This window comes from Notothenia rossii (assembly GCF_949606895.1).
Source record: "Notothenia rossii genome assembly, chromosome: 1".
Lineage (NCBI taxonomy): Eukaryota > Metazoa > Chordata > Actinopteri > Perciformes > Nototheniidae > Notothenia > Notothenia rossii.
In genome coordinates this window covers 94746330-94762075 of record NC_136912.1, presented here as the reverse complement: position 1 = coordinate 94762075, position 15746 = coordinate 94746330, and the positions used below count along the sequence as shown (strand labels likewise).

The following is a 15746-nucleotide window of genomic DNA, read 5'->3' as shown; positions in this document are numbered from 1 at the left end:
CACTACATACTGATATACACCTGAACGTCAGCAGGAGAGGACTCTTTAAAGTAGAGACACTACATACTGATATACACCTGAACATCAGCAGGAGAGGACTCTTTAAAGTAGAGACACTACATACTGATATACACCTGAACATCGGCAGGAGAGGACTCTTTAAAGTAGAGACACTACACACTGATATACACCTGAACATCAGCAGGAGAGGACTCTTTAAAGTAGAGACACTACATACTGATATACACCTGAACATCAGCAGGAGAGGACTCTTTAAAGTAGAGACACTACATAGTGATATACACCTGAACATCAGCAGGAGAGGACTCTTTAAAGTAGAGACACTACATACTGATATACACCTGAACATTAGCAGGAGAGGACTCTTTAAAGTAGAGACACTACATACTGATATACACCTGAAAATCAGCAGGAGAGGACTCTTTAAAGTAGAGACACTACATACTGATAACACCTGAACATCAGCAGGAGAGGACTCTTTAAAGTAGAGACACTACATACTGATATACACCTGAACATCAGCAGGAGAGGACTCTTTAAAGTAGAGACAATATATACTGATATACACCTGAACATCAGCAGGAGAGGACTCTTTAAAGTAGAGACAGTACATACTGATATACACCTGAACATCAGCAGGAGAGGACTCTTTAAAGTAGAAACACTACACACTGATATACACCTGAACATCAGCAGGAGAGGACTCTTTAAAGTAGAGAGACTACATACTGATATACACCTGAACATCAGCATGAGAGGACTCTTTAAAGTAGAGACACTACATACTGATATACACCTGAACATCAGCAGGAGAGGACTCTTTAAAGTAGAGACACTACATACTGATATACAGCTGAACATCAGCAGGAGAGGACTCTTTAAAGTAGAGACACTACATACTGATATACACCTGCACGTCAGCAGGAGAGGACTCTTTAAAGTAGAGACACTACATACTGATATACACCTGAACATCAGCAGGAGAGAACTCTTTAAAGTAGAGACACTACATACTGATATACACCTGAACATCAGCAGGAGAGGACTCTTTAAAGTAGAGACACTACATACTGATACACACCTGAACATCAGCAGGAGAGGACTCTTTAAAGTAGAGACACTACATACTGATACACACCTGAACATCAGCAGGAGAGGACTCTTTAAAGTAGAGACACTACATACTGATAACACCTGAACATCAGCAGGAGAGGACTCTTTAAAGTAGAGACACTACATACTGATATACACCTGAACATCAGCAGGAGAGGACTCTTTAAAGTAGAGACAATACATACTGATATACACCTGAACATCAGCAGGAGAGGACTCTTTAAAGTAGAGACACTACATACTGATATACACCTGAACATCAGCAGGAGAGGACTCTTTAAATTAGAGACACTACATACTGATATACACCTGAACATCAGCAGGAGAGGACTCTTTAAAGTAGAGACACTACATACTGATATACACCTGAACATCAGCAGGAGAGGACTCTTTAAAGTAGAGACACTACATACTGATATACACCTGAACATCAGCAGGAGAGGACTCTTTAAAGTAGAGACACTACATACTGATATACACCTGAACATCAGCAGGAGAGGACTCTTTAAAGTAGAGACACTACATACTGATTACAGAGTGATATTTCCCCCTCTCTTCTGCACCTCCTCATTCTTTCTCTGTCTTCAGGTAAAGACATAACTCAGTAAGAGTCGAGGCATCCTGTGCCTGTGGAGATTCGGGGGGGGGGGGGGGGGGGGGGGGGGGCACAGCGGTGAATCTCCAGCTTTAGCAGGGAACCAGAGGGGGGGGGGGGGGCAATGCTATAATCAGCTAGAAATTCCACAACGCCACAGGGCAGGAAACCATTAAATACACATACAAAGACACACACACACACACACACACACACACACACACACACACACACACACACACACACACACACACACACACACACACACACACACACACACACACACACACACACACACACACACATGTTCAAGGAGCAAACAGGTAACACACACATACACACAAAGAAACAGTATGCCGGTAATGAGAAGGTCAAAGAAATTATTTAGATATGAGAAAATATTTTCTCCACAGCAGGGTGCACACACACACAAAGCAAATGTTTGGGTAACATTTAAAGGAATAGTTCTGACATTTGGGAAATGTGCTTATAATTTATTGTAGACATTGTGACGTCCGTACACTAAATATGAAGCTACAGCCAGTTAGCTTAGCTTAGCAAAAAAAATGGAAGCAGGAGATACAGGTAACAAACCATCACCTCTAAAGCTTGTAATTAACACATTATATATTTTAATTCATAAAGTTGTTTCATATGAAGTCTGTTTCTGCATGACTATATGTCAGTTTATATCAGGACAGCGGAAAGTCTACAGAGGTCGTGCAATAAAATCTGCAGCTATCTTTAAAAAGAAAGGTTCTACGTTGTCCGGGCCAGCCGGTTTCTTGGTCAAGACTTCATGAACAACATCAAGAGTAAAAGGAGAGAAATTAAAAGAGTTTTCCAAATCACATTGTTCAGAGTCTGCTTCGGTGGTGTTCATCGAGACGGAGTTAGAAACAGAATCAAACAGAGAGCCACAGGAAACAAAATGCTCATTAAAACAATTTAGCATAGTGGCCCTGTCCGATATAGAGCCAGATGCTGTGGTGAGGCACGGAGGTAGCTCATTACAGATTTCACCAGTGGATATCGATTTTATGGCTTTCCAACATTTTCTATGATTATTCAGGTTCTTTGTGGTTACTGACAGATAATACTTAGACTTAGCACTTTTGATTTGTGAAGTGAAGCTATTTCTTAGCTGCCTAAAACACAGCCATTCTACCTCTGAGCCTGATGGACAGCTTCCCCCCCCCATCTATGTATATACTCGCATTTTAGACTCTGTTACTAACTGTATATCTGTAGACTTTGTATGTCTTAAATGTCCGGTTAGGATGTATTAGAACGAAATCTAAAATGAAAATTGTAAATAAGCCATCTGTATGTCAAATATGTCTTATATGTCTTAAATGATATGATGAATTGGAAATGGGGGACCCTGATGTAAACAAGACGAAAGTCTTTCTCTGGTCTGCATCCCCTTAACAATTGTATGTTTTGAGCTGTACTGTACTGTACCCAATATACAAGCTGTTAATAAACTTTTCAATCAATCAATCAATCAATCAATGGCCTAGCCTTTGCCCAGGCCTTGTTTCTCTCATGTAGGAGACTAGATAATTCAGCAGAAAACCAAGGATTGTCTCGTCCCTTTACTCAAATTGACGCAGGGGTGCATGTCTATCAATGATCTCCATAAAACCAAGATACAAATAAGAGCATGCAGTTTCTACATCAGCACACAGATCCATTTTACACCAATCAAAGCCAAACAGATCATGAACAAAACCCTGCTCCACGAAATGTTTTGTGTCTCTCTTACTGATAATACGAGGTTTAACCTTTAAGACCTTAGTGTCCCTGATTGTTGCTACAACACAGTGGTTACTCACATCATTAGCAAAGACTCCCACAGATGAGTATTTATGGGGAACATTAGTTAGAATGAGATCAATTAGGGAGGATTTATTTGGGGACTTAATGTTTATTCACTTCCTGAACATGGCGAACATAGCGACATCACAATGTAACACCCGCGCCCTTATAGAGAACCACAGTGACGCTTCCTAAAACCCGGAAATAAACTCCTTCCGGTTCCTTCGACAAAAATGCAATACAGTTTCTCCATAGGATTTAGGAGAATAGCTGGAAATAAGGTCTGTGGTTGAAACACATTGAAGAGACGGATCACGTTTTGTTCAATCTCCACATCTCAAAGCTACTTTTATAATTTTCTAATCATAAATCTAGTCACCAGAAGCTTAAATGTGGGGGGCGCGGAGCGGCCATAGAGCCCATAGAGTTAAAGGTGGTGGACTGTAACCTGTAAATCCATAGATTTAGGAGGTCCCCTAGTGGCCGTTAGCTGTAAAAATCCATAGATTAGCCGCACCGTTATATAAGCCGCAGCGTCGAAAAATGGGAAAAAGGCGCGGCTTATAGTCCGAAAATTACGGTAGTCCTATTCAGCTACTTGGTAACAACCATCGTTTTTCAGACACGTCAACTCTTCAGAGATCACCAGTGGGGTCACTGCTGATGGATTTAATGTCGGAGAAAAAAACGTGATCCGTCTCTTCAATGTGTCTCAACCACAGACCTGATTTCAGATATTTTCCTAAACCCTATGGAGAAACTGAATTGCTTTTTTGTCGAAGGAAACTGAAGTGGTAAAATGCTAACTTACTTCCGGGTTTTAGGACGCGTCACAGCGGTTCTCTATTTGCAAGCTCTTCAACACATTGTACGTGATAGGCTAAGGGGCGGGACATCTCTAAGCGGTTAACCAATCACAACGTGTGCACACAACCTGAGATGTTCAGTGAACCACACCACCATAAACTACAGCTTTTGTTCTCTAATACCTGCAGGATACTTGGCGTTTGGAATTGGATTTTCATGATTAATTGCACTTGTTTTGGATAAAGATTCAGCTTAAATAATATATACATAATGCAGATAGCAGAAAAAGAGAGTCGGGGGTCGGTGTGGAGGTAAATCAGCTTCATATACTCACTCCCACTCCTTGCGTCTGGCCTGAGGTGTGCTGTGGATCTTGTGAGCCTGGTGGGCTTTCACGATGTCCCTCTGCTCGATGAGACCCCCCCGACGTCTCTTCATCACATTGGGACTGACTGCAGGATCTCCATCTATCCCCCCACCCACATCAAAAGTGGAACCAACTTCCAGAGTGAGGCCCAGGCGGTTTGGAGGCTCGTGGCCCGGCATTTGTGGGAGATAAAGGGTGTCAAAACAGATGGAAAGGCTCCGAGGCTCCAAAAGGGCGGGGGTCTCTCCGGATCCACGTTTCTGCCATCTCTCAGGGTCTGTTGGGGTGGAGGAACGCAGGATGTGGTGCTTTTTTTTCGGGGTTGTCCCCACATCCAGACCCCCCACAGGACACTCTGATTGAAGACCTGATGGGGGTCTTTGTCGCCCCAAAGCATGGCGATCCCCTGTCAGAGAGGCAGAAGTGACCGAACACGAGCCCAGTTCCAGCATGGTGGGAAACCTGCACGGGATCTCAGCATAGTGCTAAAGGAGGGGAAGAGAGGAGGAGAGGGGGAGAGAGGAGGAGAGGGGGAGAGAGGAGGAGAGGGGGAGAAAAGAGAGGTGAGAGATATTAATGCATAAACTTTAATTTAAACGAAGGATTCACGAGCACAGGATATTTAATCAGATGTAAGAAAGTGGAAACTGACAAATGGCCGATATACTTTTTCGGATTTTATTTCACAGTTGTCTAATCCTTTTTAAATGTTTTCTCTAAACCCATGCCAAGACTGGAGAGCAGAGTAGATAGGACCCAAGTGCAGAAGACAATTTTTTGTATTGACCCAGAATGCACAGTGCTGGGCTATGCTAAACTCTCTCTCTAAACCAGGGGGGTCAAACTCAAATACACAGTGGGCCAAAATAAAAAAATGTGAACTAGTGGAGGGCCGGACTGGTTCAATGTTTATTGCAGAACTTATTGAAATGAACTTATTGCACATATTAAACCTGGAACTAACAAAGCTTAAATGATTGCCTATAAAAACATTAAACATTAAATAATCAGTTGATTCATTTCTTATGGCTCTATCTGCAGCTTTTCCAGAGTCAGTTCTTATGATTACATTTTCCCACAGGCCAACAACAGCTTCAACAAAACTATTTCCCTCAAAGAGAAACCAAACATGCCCTGTTGTCGTGAGAGAGAAAGTGCAGAAGGAAACATCCATTAAAGTCAGTGTGCTGCTCTGTGATGCTAGCTCAGATACTTGGCATCTCATCTTGGGTGCAAGGTCATCAATGTTTGGGCTCAGGCTCTGAGCTGAGGAGACCCTTAGGATGGAGTGAAGGTGTGCGTGCAATATACCGGAGGGCCAGATCTAATAGGAATTAGAAATTATCCTGCCGGCCGAAATTAAATCCACCAAGGGCCTGATTTGGCCCCCGGGCCTTGAGTTTGACACATGTGCTCTAAATAAATGAACACTCTTCAAAATAAAACAGGAAGACAGATCTTGACATTACAAAATAAAACAGGGAAAATTCATACGGATCGTACCACCATATTTATTGCCGAATAATTGTACACATAGGGGTTTGCTTTGGTGTATCATTTAGAGGGAAAACATTTGAACAGTAACCCTAAACTATTAGGAAATAAAAACTATTATGAGATAATAATGACATTAAAAATAAAAATCATTTTATGCACAATGACATTTCTTTTACACTCTTAAAACCTTCTTTACCATCCATCCAAAACATGAACAACTGCACAGCTCTGAGTTCAACTTTTCAGACATTTTGAATATGCAGTTCAAATCAAATGAAGTTTCACATCTTCTCTTTTCTTAACCCTGTTCACTCGCAACACAGTGCAGAGAGGATGTAGCAAGCAAGCAGTGGCTCAGTCAGTAGGGGCTCTGACTGGGAGCTGTAGAGTCGCCGGTTCAAGTCCCCGACCAGACCTAAAATATGGAGTGTGGACTGCTACTTGGAGAGGTCCCAGTTCACCTCCTGCCCTGCCGCCCTTGAGCAAGGCACCGGACAACCCCCTTCCCCCCCACTCCCATTGCTCCCCGGGCGCTGTACAATAGCTGCCCACTGCTCCTAGTGCTATACTCCTGGCACTAGGAAGGGTTAAAAGCAGAGAACACATGTCACTGTGTGCTCTGCATGTGAGACCATTAAAGAGGGTTCACCCTTCAATTCTGTTTATTAACACCACTCCCACTGTATGTGCAGACACACACCTCTTTGCGTTAGTGTTATATTACATACATCAGTCAAAAGCCTGAATACATCCAGATGTTAAGTAAATATGCAATGCTTCAGCCCTCCCTTCACTGTCTTCAGTCAGTTTGAAATATTGCCAGTCTTCTGAGCGTCAGAACCAATTACACGAGCTGCAGTGCAACCTCTCAAAACAAATAATCACACAATACTTCCAGCGCTGTGCCTAATGGTGCAATTACAAAGCGGGAGGAAAGAGAGGGAAAGTAATTTTAACAACCAATATTCTCCCTTTATGTGGTAGGAACACTGAGTGTAGTTACTGGTGTGTGTAAAGCAACACATGCACACAATACTTCGTACTAATAATATTGCCTGCCATGCAGTAAAAAAGCCTCAGTTTTGCTGCTGCTGTCCCCACTCTTGCTTTATGGAGCCCTCACCATTTTAGTGATAGATTTCTGGTTTAACGGCCCCTCGGACTGAAATGCCTCTAAATAACTTAAAGGGTTGAAGATATTGAGTCTCAGTAAAAGAGGACGTTGCACAGAGATGAAAGGATGAGAGCTATTTGGTGTGTTCTTGAGCATAGATCTATGGCATAGATGCATGAAATCTATCAGACCGCTTAAGCACTCTTAATTACACTGCTGTCAATAAAAGGACGCATGCTGCTATAAACGAGGCACTAATGATTAGAGCAGCTCTTGAGTTGATGGTATCACAAAGCACAAATCAACAGTTTTACACGAACAACTAGCGTGTGTGCACTGAAGAAGGCAAAACCCCGGGAATATCTAGAAGCTAAAGCCTGAGTTCAGCAGAACAGAGGTTGCAATAGTACTTTTGGCAATGTGTTTATAAGAGCACGAATAAACCAGTAGCAATTTGATTTATTGCATATTGAAGTATATACATTTTAGAGGAAAGAAACTATGAAAAATGCGAAAGTATCTGTAATGCATCAAACATCTTACTGAGGCTAAGGATACTGGCTATGGCTAATATAACTGCTAATGCTAGTGAAAATGCTAACTGTTGAACTTGTTCTGATGAACTATGTTTTACCAAGTGACACATTAACATCTGTCTCTTCGCATCTTTAAACTCATTGTTTTTGTCTTACTGTCCAGTTTTATTTTACAGTTTGTAACCACACTTGTTTTTTTTCGATTTAACCCTCTGTAAACTAGCATTAGCAGCTTAGCACCGCACAGCTAACAGACCAAGTTAGCGGTGAACATTGTGGGGCATTTAGCAGCTAAAGAAAGAGTGAGATATATTTTACTCAGGAGTTAGTAGAGACAAAAGAAGTGAGCTAAAAAGCGAATACTCAATGGTGTGAGTTAACGAAAAATATAACAGCAAATTAAAGGCCCAGTGAAGTGTGCACCTGTGCATGATCTGTTATGCTAATACGTATAGTAATGACCAAAATTGTCCATTGGAACCCATATCAAAAAATGTTGGAATAGCAACAAATTTGACGAGTTTTGAATTTTCCGGGGAAATCTGCAGTCGACCTTCGCCTTCGTGGGCGTGGCTTGCGATCTACTGCGTGACGTCACGAGATGGACGCCGCCGCACTGTTTACATTCACCACCGTTCATTTTTTCTCTTTTTCAAAGTCGAATTTCTCAACGTTTTTGAGCTAGTATTTTCCTGGAAAGTGTGTCGGAGTCGACTGGAAGTGATTTCCAATCGAGAAAACCTGACAATGGAGGCGACAGTGAAGAAAGAGGGATGAAAAACACAGGGGAAACGATGCATTGCCGCTGGCTGTAGTAATGTCAAGTCTGCCGAAGTGGCGATGTTTCTGTTCCCAAAAGATGAAGGTGAGCCTGGCTGGTGTCATTGTTTCGGAGACTCTTTGATTGATCATGATAAATAAAGGCCACTGGTCGATTTGAGAGAGAGAGAAAGAGAGACTGACAGAGTTACAGGGTTGTTGTTAGCATCTGGTGCTAGCTCGGAGCTAACGGAGATTAGGTGTTTCAACAATAAGGAGAGAGAGAGTGCTCTCCTGTGGGACTGAGAGAGATAACGTCAGCTCAGGGAGGTAAACTGTAGCCTAAGTTATCTCAGTGGGTTTGGTCATCTATGTAAACAAATATTTCCATCTATGTAATATTAGTTGTATAAAATAGGTTAAGAAATCATTCCAATGTTTTTTGATTATTGAAATATATGTTTCATATGAGTGTTGAGAGCTGTATCCATAAATCTCTTAATGTTGCCCTCAAAGTGCACCAGATTGATCACTTTCCTCATCTATCCTGTCCGAAAAGCTGTCCAAATCAATCATTTCTCTCACACTAGTATCACTTTCCAGAGTCTCCGCCATGTTTACAATCGCAACTGGGTACATCTTGTGACGTCACAGCCACTATCGTCTGCAACTTCCGTTAGGCTCAGACGGCAAAATTAATAATTCATTAATTCATTAATTATGAATTATTAAAAAATATTTTAGCCATGAACAGGCACAATGATATGTAAGGAATGAAACTGCCATTTCATTTTGGTGCAAAAACATGCACTTCACTGGGCCTTTAACGCTAATGTTGCTCCGATAGCGTAAAAAGCTACTGCTATCTGTTAGCAACCTAGCCACAAAAACGTTACAAAACAATCAATGCCAATGTTTTGTTTGCAGCTGGTTGTGCTGCAAACACAACTAGTATCACTATACTAATGAATAATTCATATGTATATGTATGATTGTACATTCCTAAAATAACAAGTTTGTAATAATATAATCTCTAGTGATGAGATGCAAAACGAGTCAAATAACTACAATATTTGTACCAATTATTTCTGTGTTTAGCCATTGATAACATGCAAACATAATTAGAAAGATATCAGACAGTCAGCAACACGTTCAATACATACAGGAAGGAGTCTGCCTTTCTTAATCTTTCCTCTATTAAAATATGCATTATAAATATATTTAAATGAGTTACAGGTACATTGGAATATCGCAATAAAGAGAAGGACTCAAATGTAATAACCGCACTTAGGGTCCTTCCAAACCTACCCTGCAAGATCATTTCTTTGATATGTAATCTGAAGCAGAGTCCTATCCGACTCGCAGGTGGTATTTTTTCTAACGCTTTTTTTTTTTCGGGTTCGGTTCTGGGTAAACCAAAGATGATGCGGGTCGGCTCGCGGGTGTTGCATAATAAATATATTCAAATAATAATAGTTTAGTTTAATGTTTAAATCCTCGGACCTCTCCCCCGCGGGACCGCTCATAATCATAACCTGCACCGCATCAATCTGCTGCATTCGAAATGGCTGAGGTGAAGGCGGAGCTCGGAGAATACAGCATTTTCAATAACTCTTCCTCAAGAGCGAAATCCAACGTCTGGGAGGCTTTTGGTGTCATCCTAGACGGAGAGAATAACCAACATCCCACGCTTTTTGAGCCAAATATGCAACTGCGTGTGTTAATAATTGCACGTTTTCACTGCTCATAGGATATGAGGGTTCGGGTCGGTTTGCGGATCTTGTGCTGACAGGTCGGGTCGGTTTGCGGAAGCGGGTCTTGAAAATCAGGCCCGTGCAGGACTCTGGTCTGAAGTGTATTTAGCCTCTGATTGACCATGTCCATTACCACTGACACTGTTAATTTCCCGCTCTCTGGGGGGGTTAATGGTTTATAATGACAACCCAGAAAGCAGACTTCAGGTTAAGTGGCTGTAAATGAAGCTAGGCTACTTAATGATTTTAAGATGACAGAAACAACAAGTGCTGCAAAGTCATGGCCTCTCTCTCTTCTCTTTACTGAGAGCTGCTAAACGACGCCTACCCGGATCATTTACTTCAGGAGAAAAAAGTAAGTAAAAGTCCTGCAAGTGAAATTGTACTTTATACGAGGAGACGAACAAAGTTAATGATTAATTATAGAGAATGAGTGTTCATTATTGGAATAATGAACATATATTTTAATGGGACAACCTTTAGGCAAAAAATAAAATGTTTGAGACGGAGTTTGGACCTTAAAGGTAATTCACTTCAGAAACACTTTTTGTTATATTCCATGGAATGCTCTTAACATCCCGATAGCAATGAATATATTAAATGCTTTGACAATAAATATATAAAAATATCTCATCTGTGGAAGCCGTGGCGCTGTAAAAAGCACGACCAATCATCTGATCCGGCCCGGCTAAAATAACTGGATGGCCTACCTGCCTGTCAGCCTTCCATCTGTGCACAAACTTATCTCGTGCCCTCATTGGTCATGTGCGCGTTCGTGTGTGTTAGAGGAGGGGCTCTGTGAGGAAGTCTGAAGGAAGGGGCAGATTTTTTGCGGCTGCGTACTTTCAAATTCTAGCGCACTCGAGCCGGACACATACTTAAAAAATATGTAATAAATAACCTTTAATTATTCAACAGTTAGTCAGTTAACTTTGTATGTGATAAATTCATTAGTTTGAGTCATTTTACAAGCAAAAAAAGCCAAATGTGAGGACTTGTATCTATATTTTATATTATGATAAAAGATCTTTTACATGAGTGAAGGTAGAAAGACCTCAATCTAAATGACTCTGACTCTACGTTGACATCCTACATCCAAAGGTTTACTTGAGTGTGAGGAAAACTTAATGATAAATATTTATAATGGGAATTTTGAGTCATCCTATATGATGGGCAGTGCGGACTGGGAGTAAAAATCAGACCGGCATCTCGACCGGCCCACTTCGGTACCACTAGGCCCACTTCGGTACCACTAGTAAATTGTCAACGGGGGGGGGGGGCGCTAGTGACTTATCTGACCGGCCCACATCGTCCGACCGGCCCGTCCCGAACGTCCCGATGGCCAGTCCGCCACTGATGATAGATATGTTTAAAACACAACAAGGTCTTATCACCAAACACCATTACGCTCATCTGTGTATTCTTGGCATAAATATACACTGTTAAATCCAAACAAGTCTCTCCTGATCCTGATTGAAATGTAACCACCGTACCAAATGACAGCTTTATTTCATACCCTTGGCAGATAAAAGCCATGTTTGTTTTATGCAATGCCAGAATGCAAGTATTCCTGGTCAGTAAGTACAGAGCTAAGCAGCTTTTAACAGACTTTATTAGTTGGTGTTTAAAGTGCTGATGGAGCTGCAGCACATTATGATTTGTGGCTTGTACGAAATATAAGATTATTGCCCCAATGCAGTGCAGCAAAACGGTATGGTGCAATCCAGAGGACATTCTTGATAAGTCATGTATAAAGAAGGGTCATGACAATGCAATAGCTTTTTTGTAATAAGAGTTATAAGAGTTATAAGACACGGTAAATGTAACTGGACTCCAGAGCAATTTCTTCCACAAATATAAGACAAATGGGAAGGATCATGCATGCTGAAATATGTTGGCAACATCCAGGGAAAGTTTCATAAAGATCATTATTTTGTTTATGAAATAATGATTTGCAAGTTGTATTTATGTTACAAACATTTTTTTCTTTCTTAAATGTAATACAATCTGTGGAATATCAGCTTCAATCGGATATCTTGTATGTGCAGTTACGATAAGTAATAAGGGCATTTTTACCTTGAGTTCTGTGCTAAGTGCGTTAGCATTTTTTCGCTCAGGGGTCATTTAGACCAGTGGTTCTCAACTGGTGGTTCACGACCCAAAAGTGGGTCGCGGAACCGTTTCGAGTGGGTCGCGGATGTGTGAGTGAAGAAAAAAAATTGGAATTCTTTTTTTTGGGGGGGGGGGGGAAAAGTCAAACTTTTATTTTGAAGGCCCGATTTTCTAACGCTGTGCATGCAGTCGGCGTTGGACTGGAAGTACCGGAGACCATAAACGGTTTTGAAAACTTCTATGGCGTAGTGATCATCTTCTCAATAAAATATCTTGTTTTTTTCGAGTCTTCTGGCCAATCAGAATCAAGATTGTTGCCAGAAGTCACCACGGAGAATAACTTTACGGTAGAACTCTTCTTTATACATCCATGGGTACAACTTCAGATACGAATGAACACATAATGAAATATGACCCCCGGTTTGATGATTGACAGGTCACAGAACAATGGGAGCTATCTACCCTTACCCACAATTTAAAATAAGTCACTCAGACTATCTCCTCTTTACTCTTCTCGCAGCAAGATGTCAGAACAAAGTGAAAAACAAACAATGGCATAAAATATTATTAATATGTCGGGTAGTAACAGATTTATTTATTTTCTTCTCAGAGTGTACCAGAATGCATAGTTTATGTTAGTATTTCTAAAAGTCTCCTGGGGGAGAATCCCCTCAGACCCCCCTGCTGGGGTTAGGTTTTCAGCATGTGTGCCTTGTTTAAAAGCATACTTTAGTTCTGTGAAGGGATATAAGGGATATATGCACTGTACTTCACTTTTATCAATATTGTATGCTGAAAAGCGTATATTACAGAACGTTTTCTAGTCGCGATTTATTGACCAAGTAAAAAGTGGGTCCCGAGGCCTGACCAGTTGAGAACCACTGATTTAGACGCTTCTTATGAGACTTGTGTTTTGTTTTGGTAGAAATTGTTCATATCGTCAATTAGCTGAGTTTCTTCACGTTTATCCGGTATGACACATTAAAAGGTTTTTAAATATTAAGAAGCCCATAGACACAGTTTCGTGAGAAAAAAAAAACCGCAAACCCCTCTACCGGGGGCTCTCGGGCTTAACAGGTTAAACTTCAATGTTAGACCTAGTATCATGGTAAAACAAATCTGTGTCTTTGTTAATCCTTTCACTGAAGTTGAACACTGGTTTTTTAAATATAAGTTATGATGAATATATATTACGTGTTGGTCCATTGTGTGTTTCCTGGCAGGATGAGCTCTGTCTGATAAATGGCGAGAGAGCTTCCATTGATCCGGTGCTCACTGAATCCATTTTGTAAATTATGTTTTCAAACTGGCTGAATGGGAACGCCAACACAATGGAGATTACACAAGACTGTTTGATTACACAATGTATAAAACTACCAACACCACAAAAAGGGAAATACACTGAGAGAGGTGTGGATCAATAGTAATAAAAAGGGTGGAACAAACACGCTTTTTGTTTTAGACAAATATTGTTATTATAGGGTTGAATTAAATATAGGCCTTCCAAAGCTACACACAGATAAGAAAGTATATGACATTAATTATAAATCACCACAAGGATGCTCTTTAAGTCTCTCCAGATGTAATCAGCAAACAACGAGGGATCAACTGCAGTGCAAGCGTAAAGGTCATTTAGACGTTGTGTAAACATAACATATGTAGTCTGCAGTATATTCAATACTGCCGCTCCTAAGTGATTTCTTCATGGTCGTTTACCATCTGTCTGTGAGATCGCAACAGGGAGATACAAATAAAAACACTGGTAAAAATACTTTGTTAAGTCCTGCATTCAAAATCTTAATTGTGTAAAAATGCAAAAGTATTTTATTTAATGTACCATTTCAGAATCATATTAAATTACTGGATTATGAATATTGATGCATTTACAGGGGCCATATTATGCTAATGTTCAGGTTCATATTAGTATCTAGTGGCTCTACTGTGTCTATGCTAAAACCTCTTTTCACCCTCTGTCTGAAACCAGAGCCCAGTCTGCTCTGATTGGATAGCTGGCCGGCTCTGTTGTGATTGGTCGACCGCTTAGAGATGTCCCGCTCCTTAGCCTATCATGTACAATGTGTTGGAGCGCTAGCCAATAGCAGAGTGTTACGTAGTGATGACATGTCTGGTACTAGTCAGGTGGTACTTGCTGGAAAAATATGTCCTGGGGTAGTTATTGAAAACGTTTCAGAAAAAATATTACATACTATATATTATTTCGAAAGCACTCTGGTATCAATCATCTAATTTGATACACCAGAAAGTCTATTTACTAAAAGGCTTCCATTAATATTACCATGCAAAAGTCAAATTAACATTGTGACCATCATTGAGGAGAAAGGAGAGGAAGTCATTTGTATATTTAGACGAAGATAAAGGCTGACATTTTGGAAAACATCTATGTTTTATTCCACTTCCTTTGTGTGACTATTATCAGAACCATTACTGCAGCCAGGCCAAACTCAGAGCTACTGCAGAGGTCTGAAAAAACACCCACAATGCATTGCCACAAGTCAAACATCAACACTCAGCGGCTTCATCTGCACTTCACTGGTTTCTCAGCACAATTATCAAAACCATACTGTCAGGAAAGCTGGCTGTGGTTCCATCTCATTCTCCTAATTAACTTTTAAGAGGTTTTTTGTGGATTAGAGCTTTCAGACTGCCACCATCTTAGATCCTTCACAAACAATGCCATAGAGAGGTGCAGGGGTGTTATATTAGATTTCTTTCATTGAAACAGGGACCAAAAGGCGGCTAATGTTGGGCTATAAACAGTGGCGCTTCTAGACCAATTTGACTGGGGGGGCCAGGCTGGGGCCAGTTATTTTCTGAGGGGGGCACAATAAATGCAGGACGAAAAAGACAAAGACAGTATGAAGTAATTGCGCATACACCTAAGAAAACAATGCAATAGGGTTATTGGTATTTGTTTCATTACACATTATTATATGCTTACCTTTGTGTGCTGTTTGGGTCTGTGGGACCCGTTTTCAGTGTTTACTAAAAGAAAATGTATGCAATTTAATCATTTGAAACTGCTTTATTTTGGGGTGGACTTAACCTTCTCTAGGGGGGTCCGGGGGCATGCAGCCCCGGGAAGATTTTTTTTGAAATGTTGAAGTTAAAGGCATCAATCTGGTGCACTTTGAGCACAAAATGAATTTATGGATACAGCTCTCAACACTCAGATGAAAGGGAGCTGTATACTTTTCAATAATCCAAACATCTTTAGAATATGATCACAACC

General features: G+C 40.8%; 1 protein-coding gene across 1 annotated transcript in view; it reads right to left on the bottom strand.

The window, feature by feature from the left end:
• cacna1ea (calcium channel, voltage-dependent, R type, alpha 1E subunit a) overlaps positions 1-15746 on the bottom strand; it is a 158228-nt gene that overhangs the window by 132917 nt on the left and 9565 nt on the right. Inside the window, 1 exon segment of the mRNA XM_079651058.1 lies at positions 4692-5209. Within this exon segment, the coding sequence (XP_079507184.1) occupies positions 4692-5176 (485 nt within the window). The 5' untranslated portion in view covers positions 5177-5209.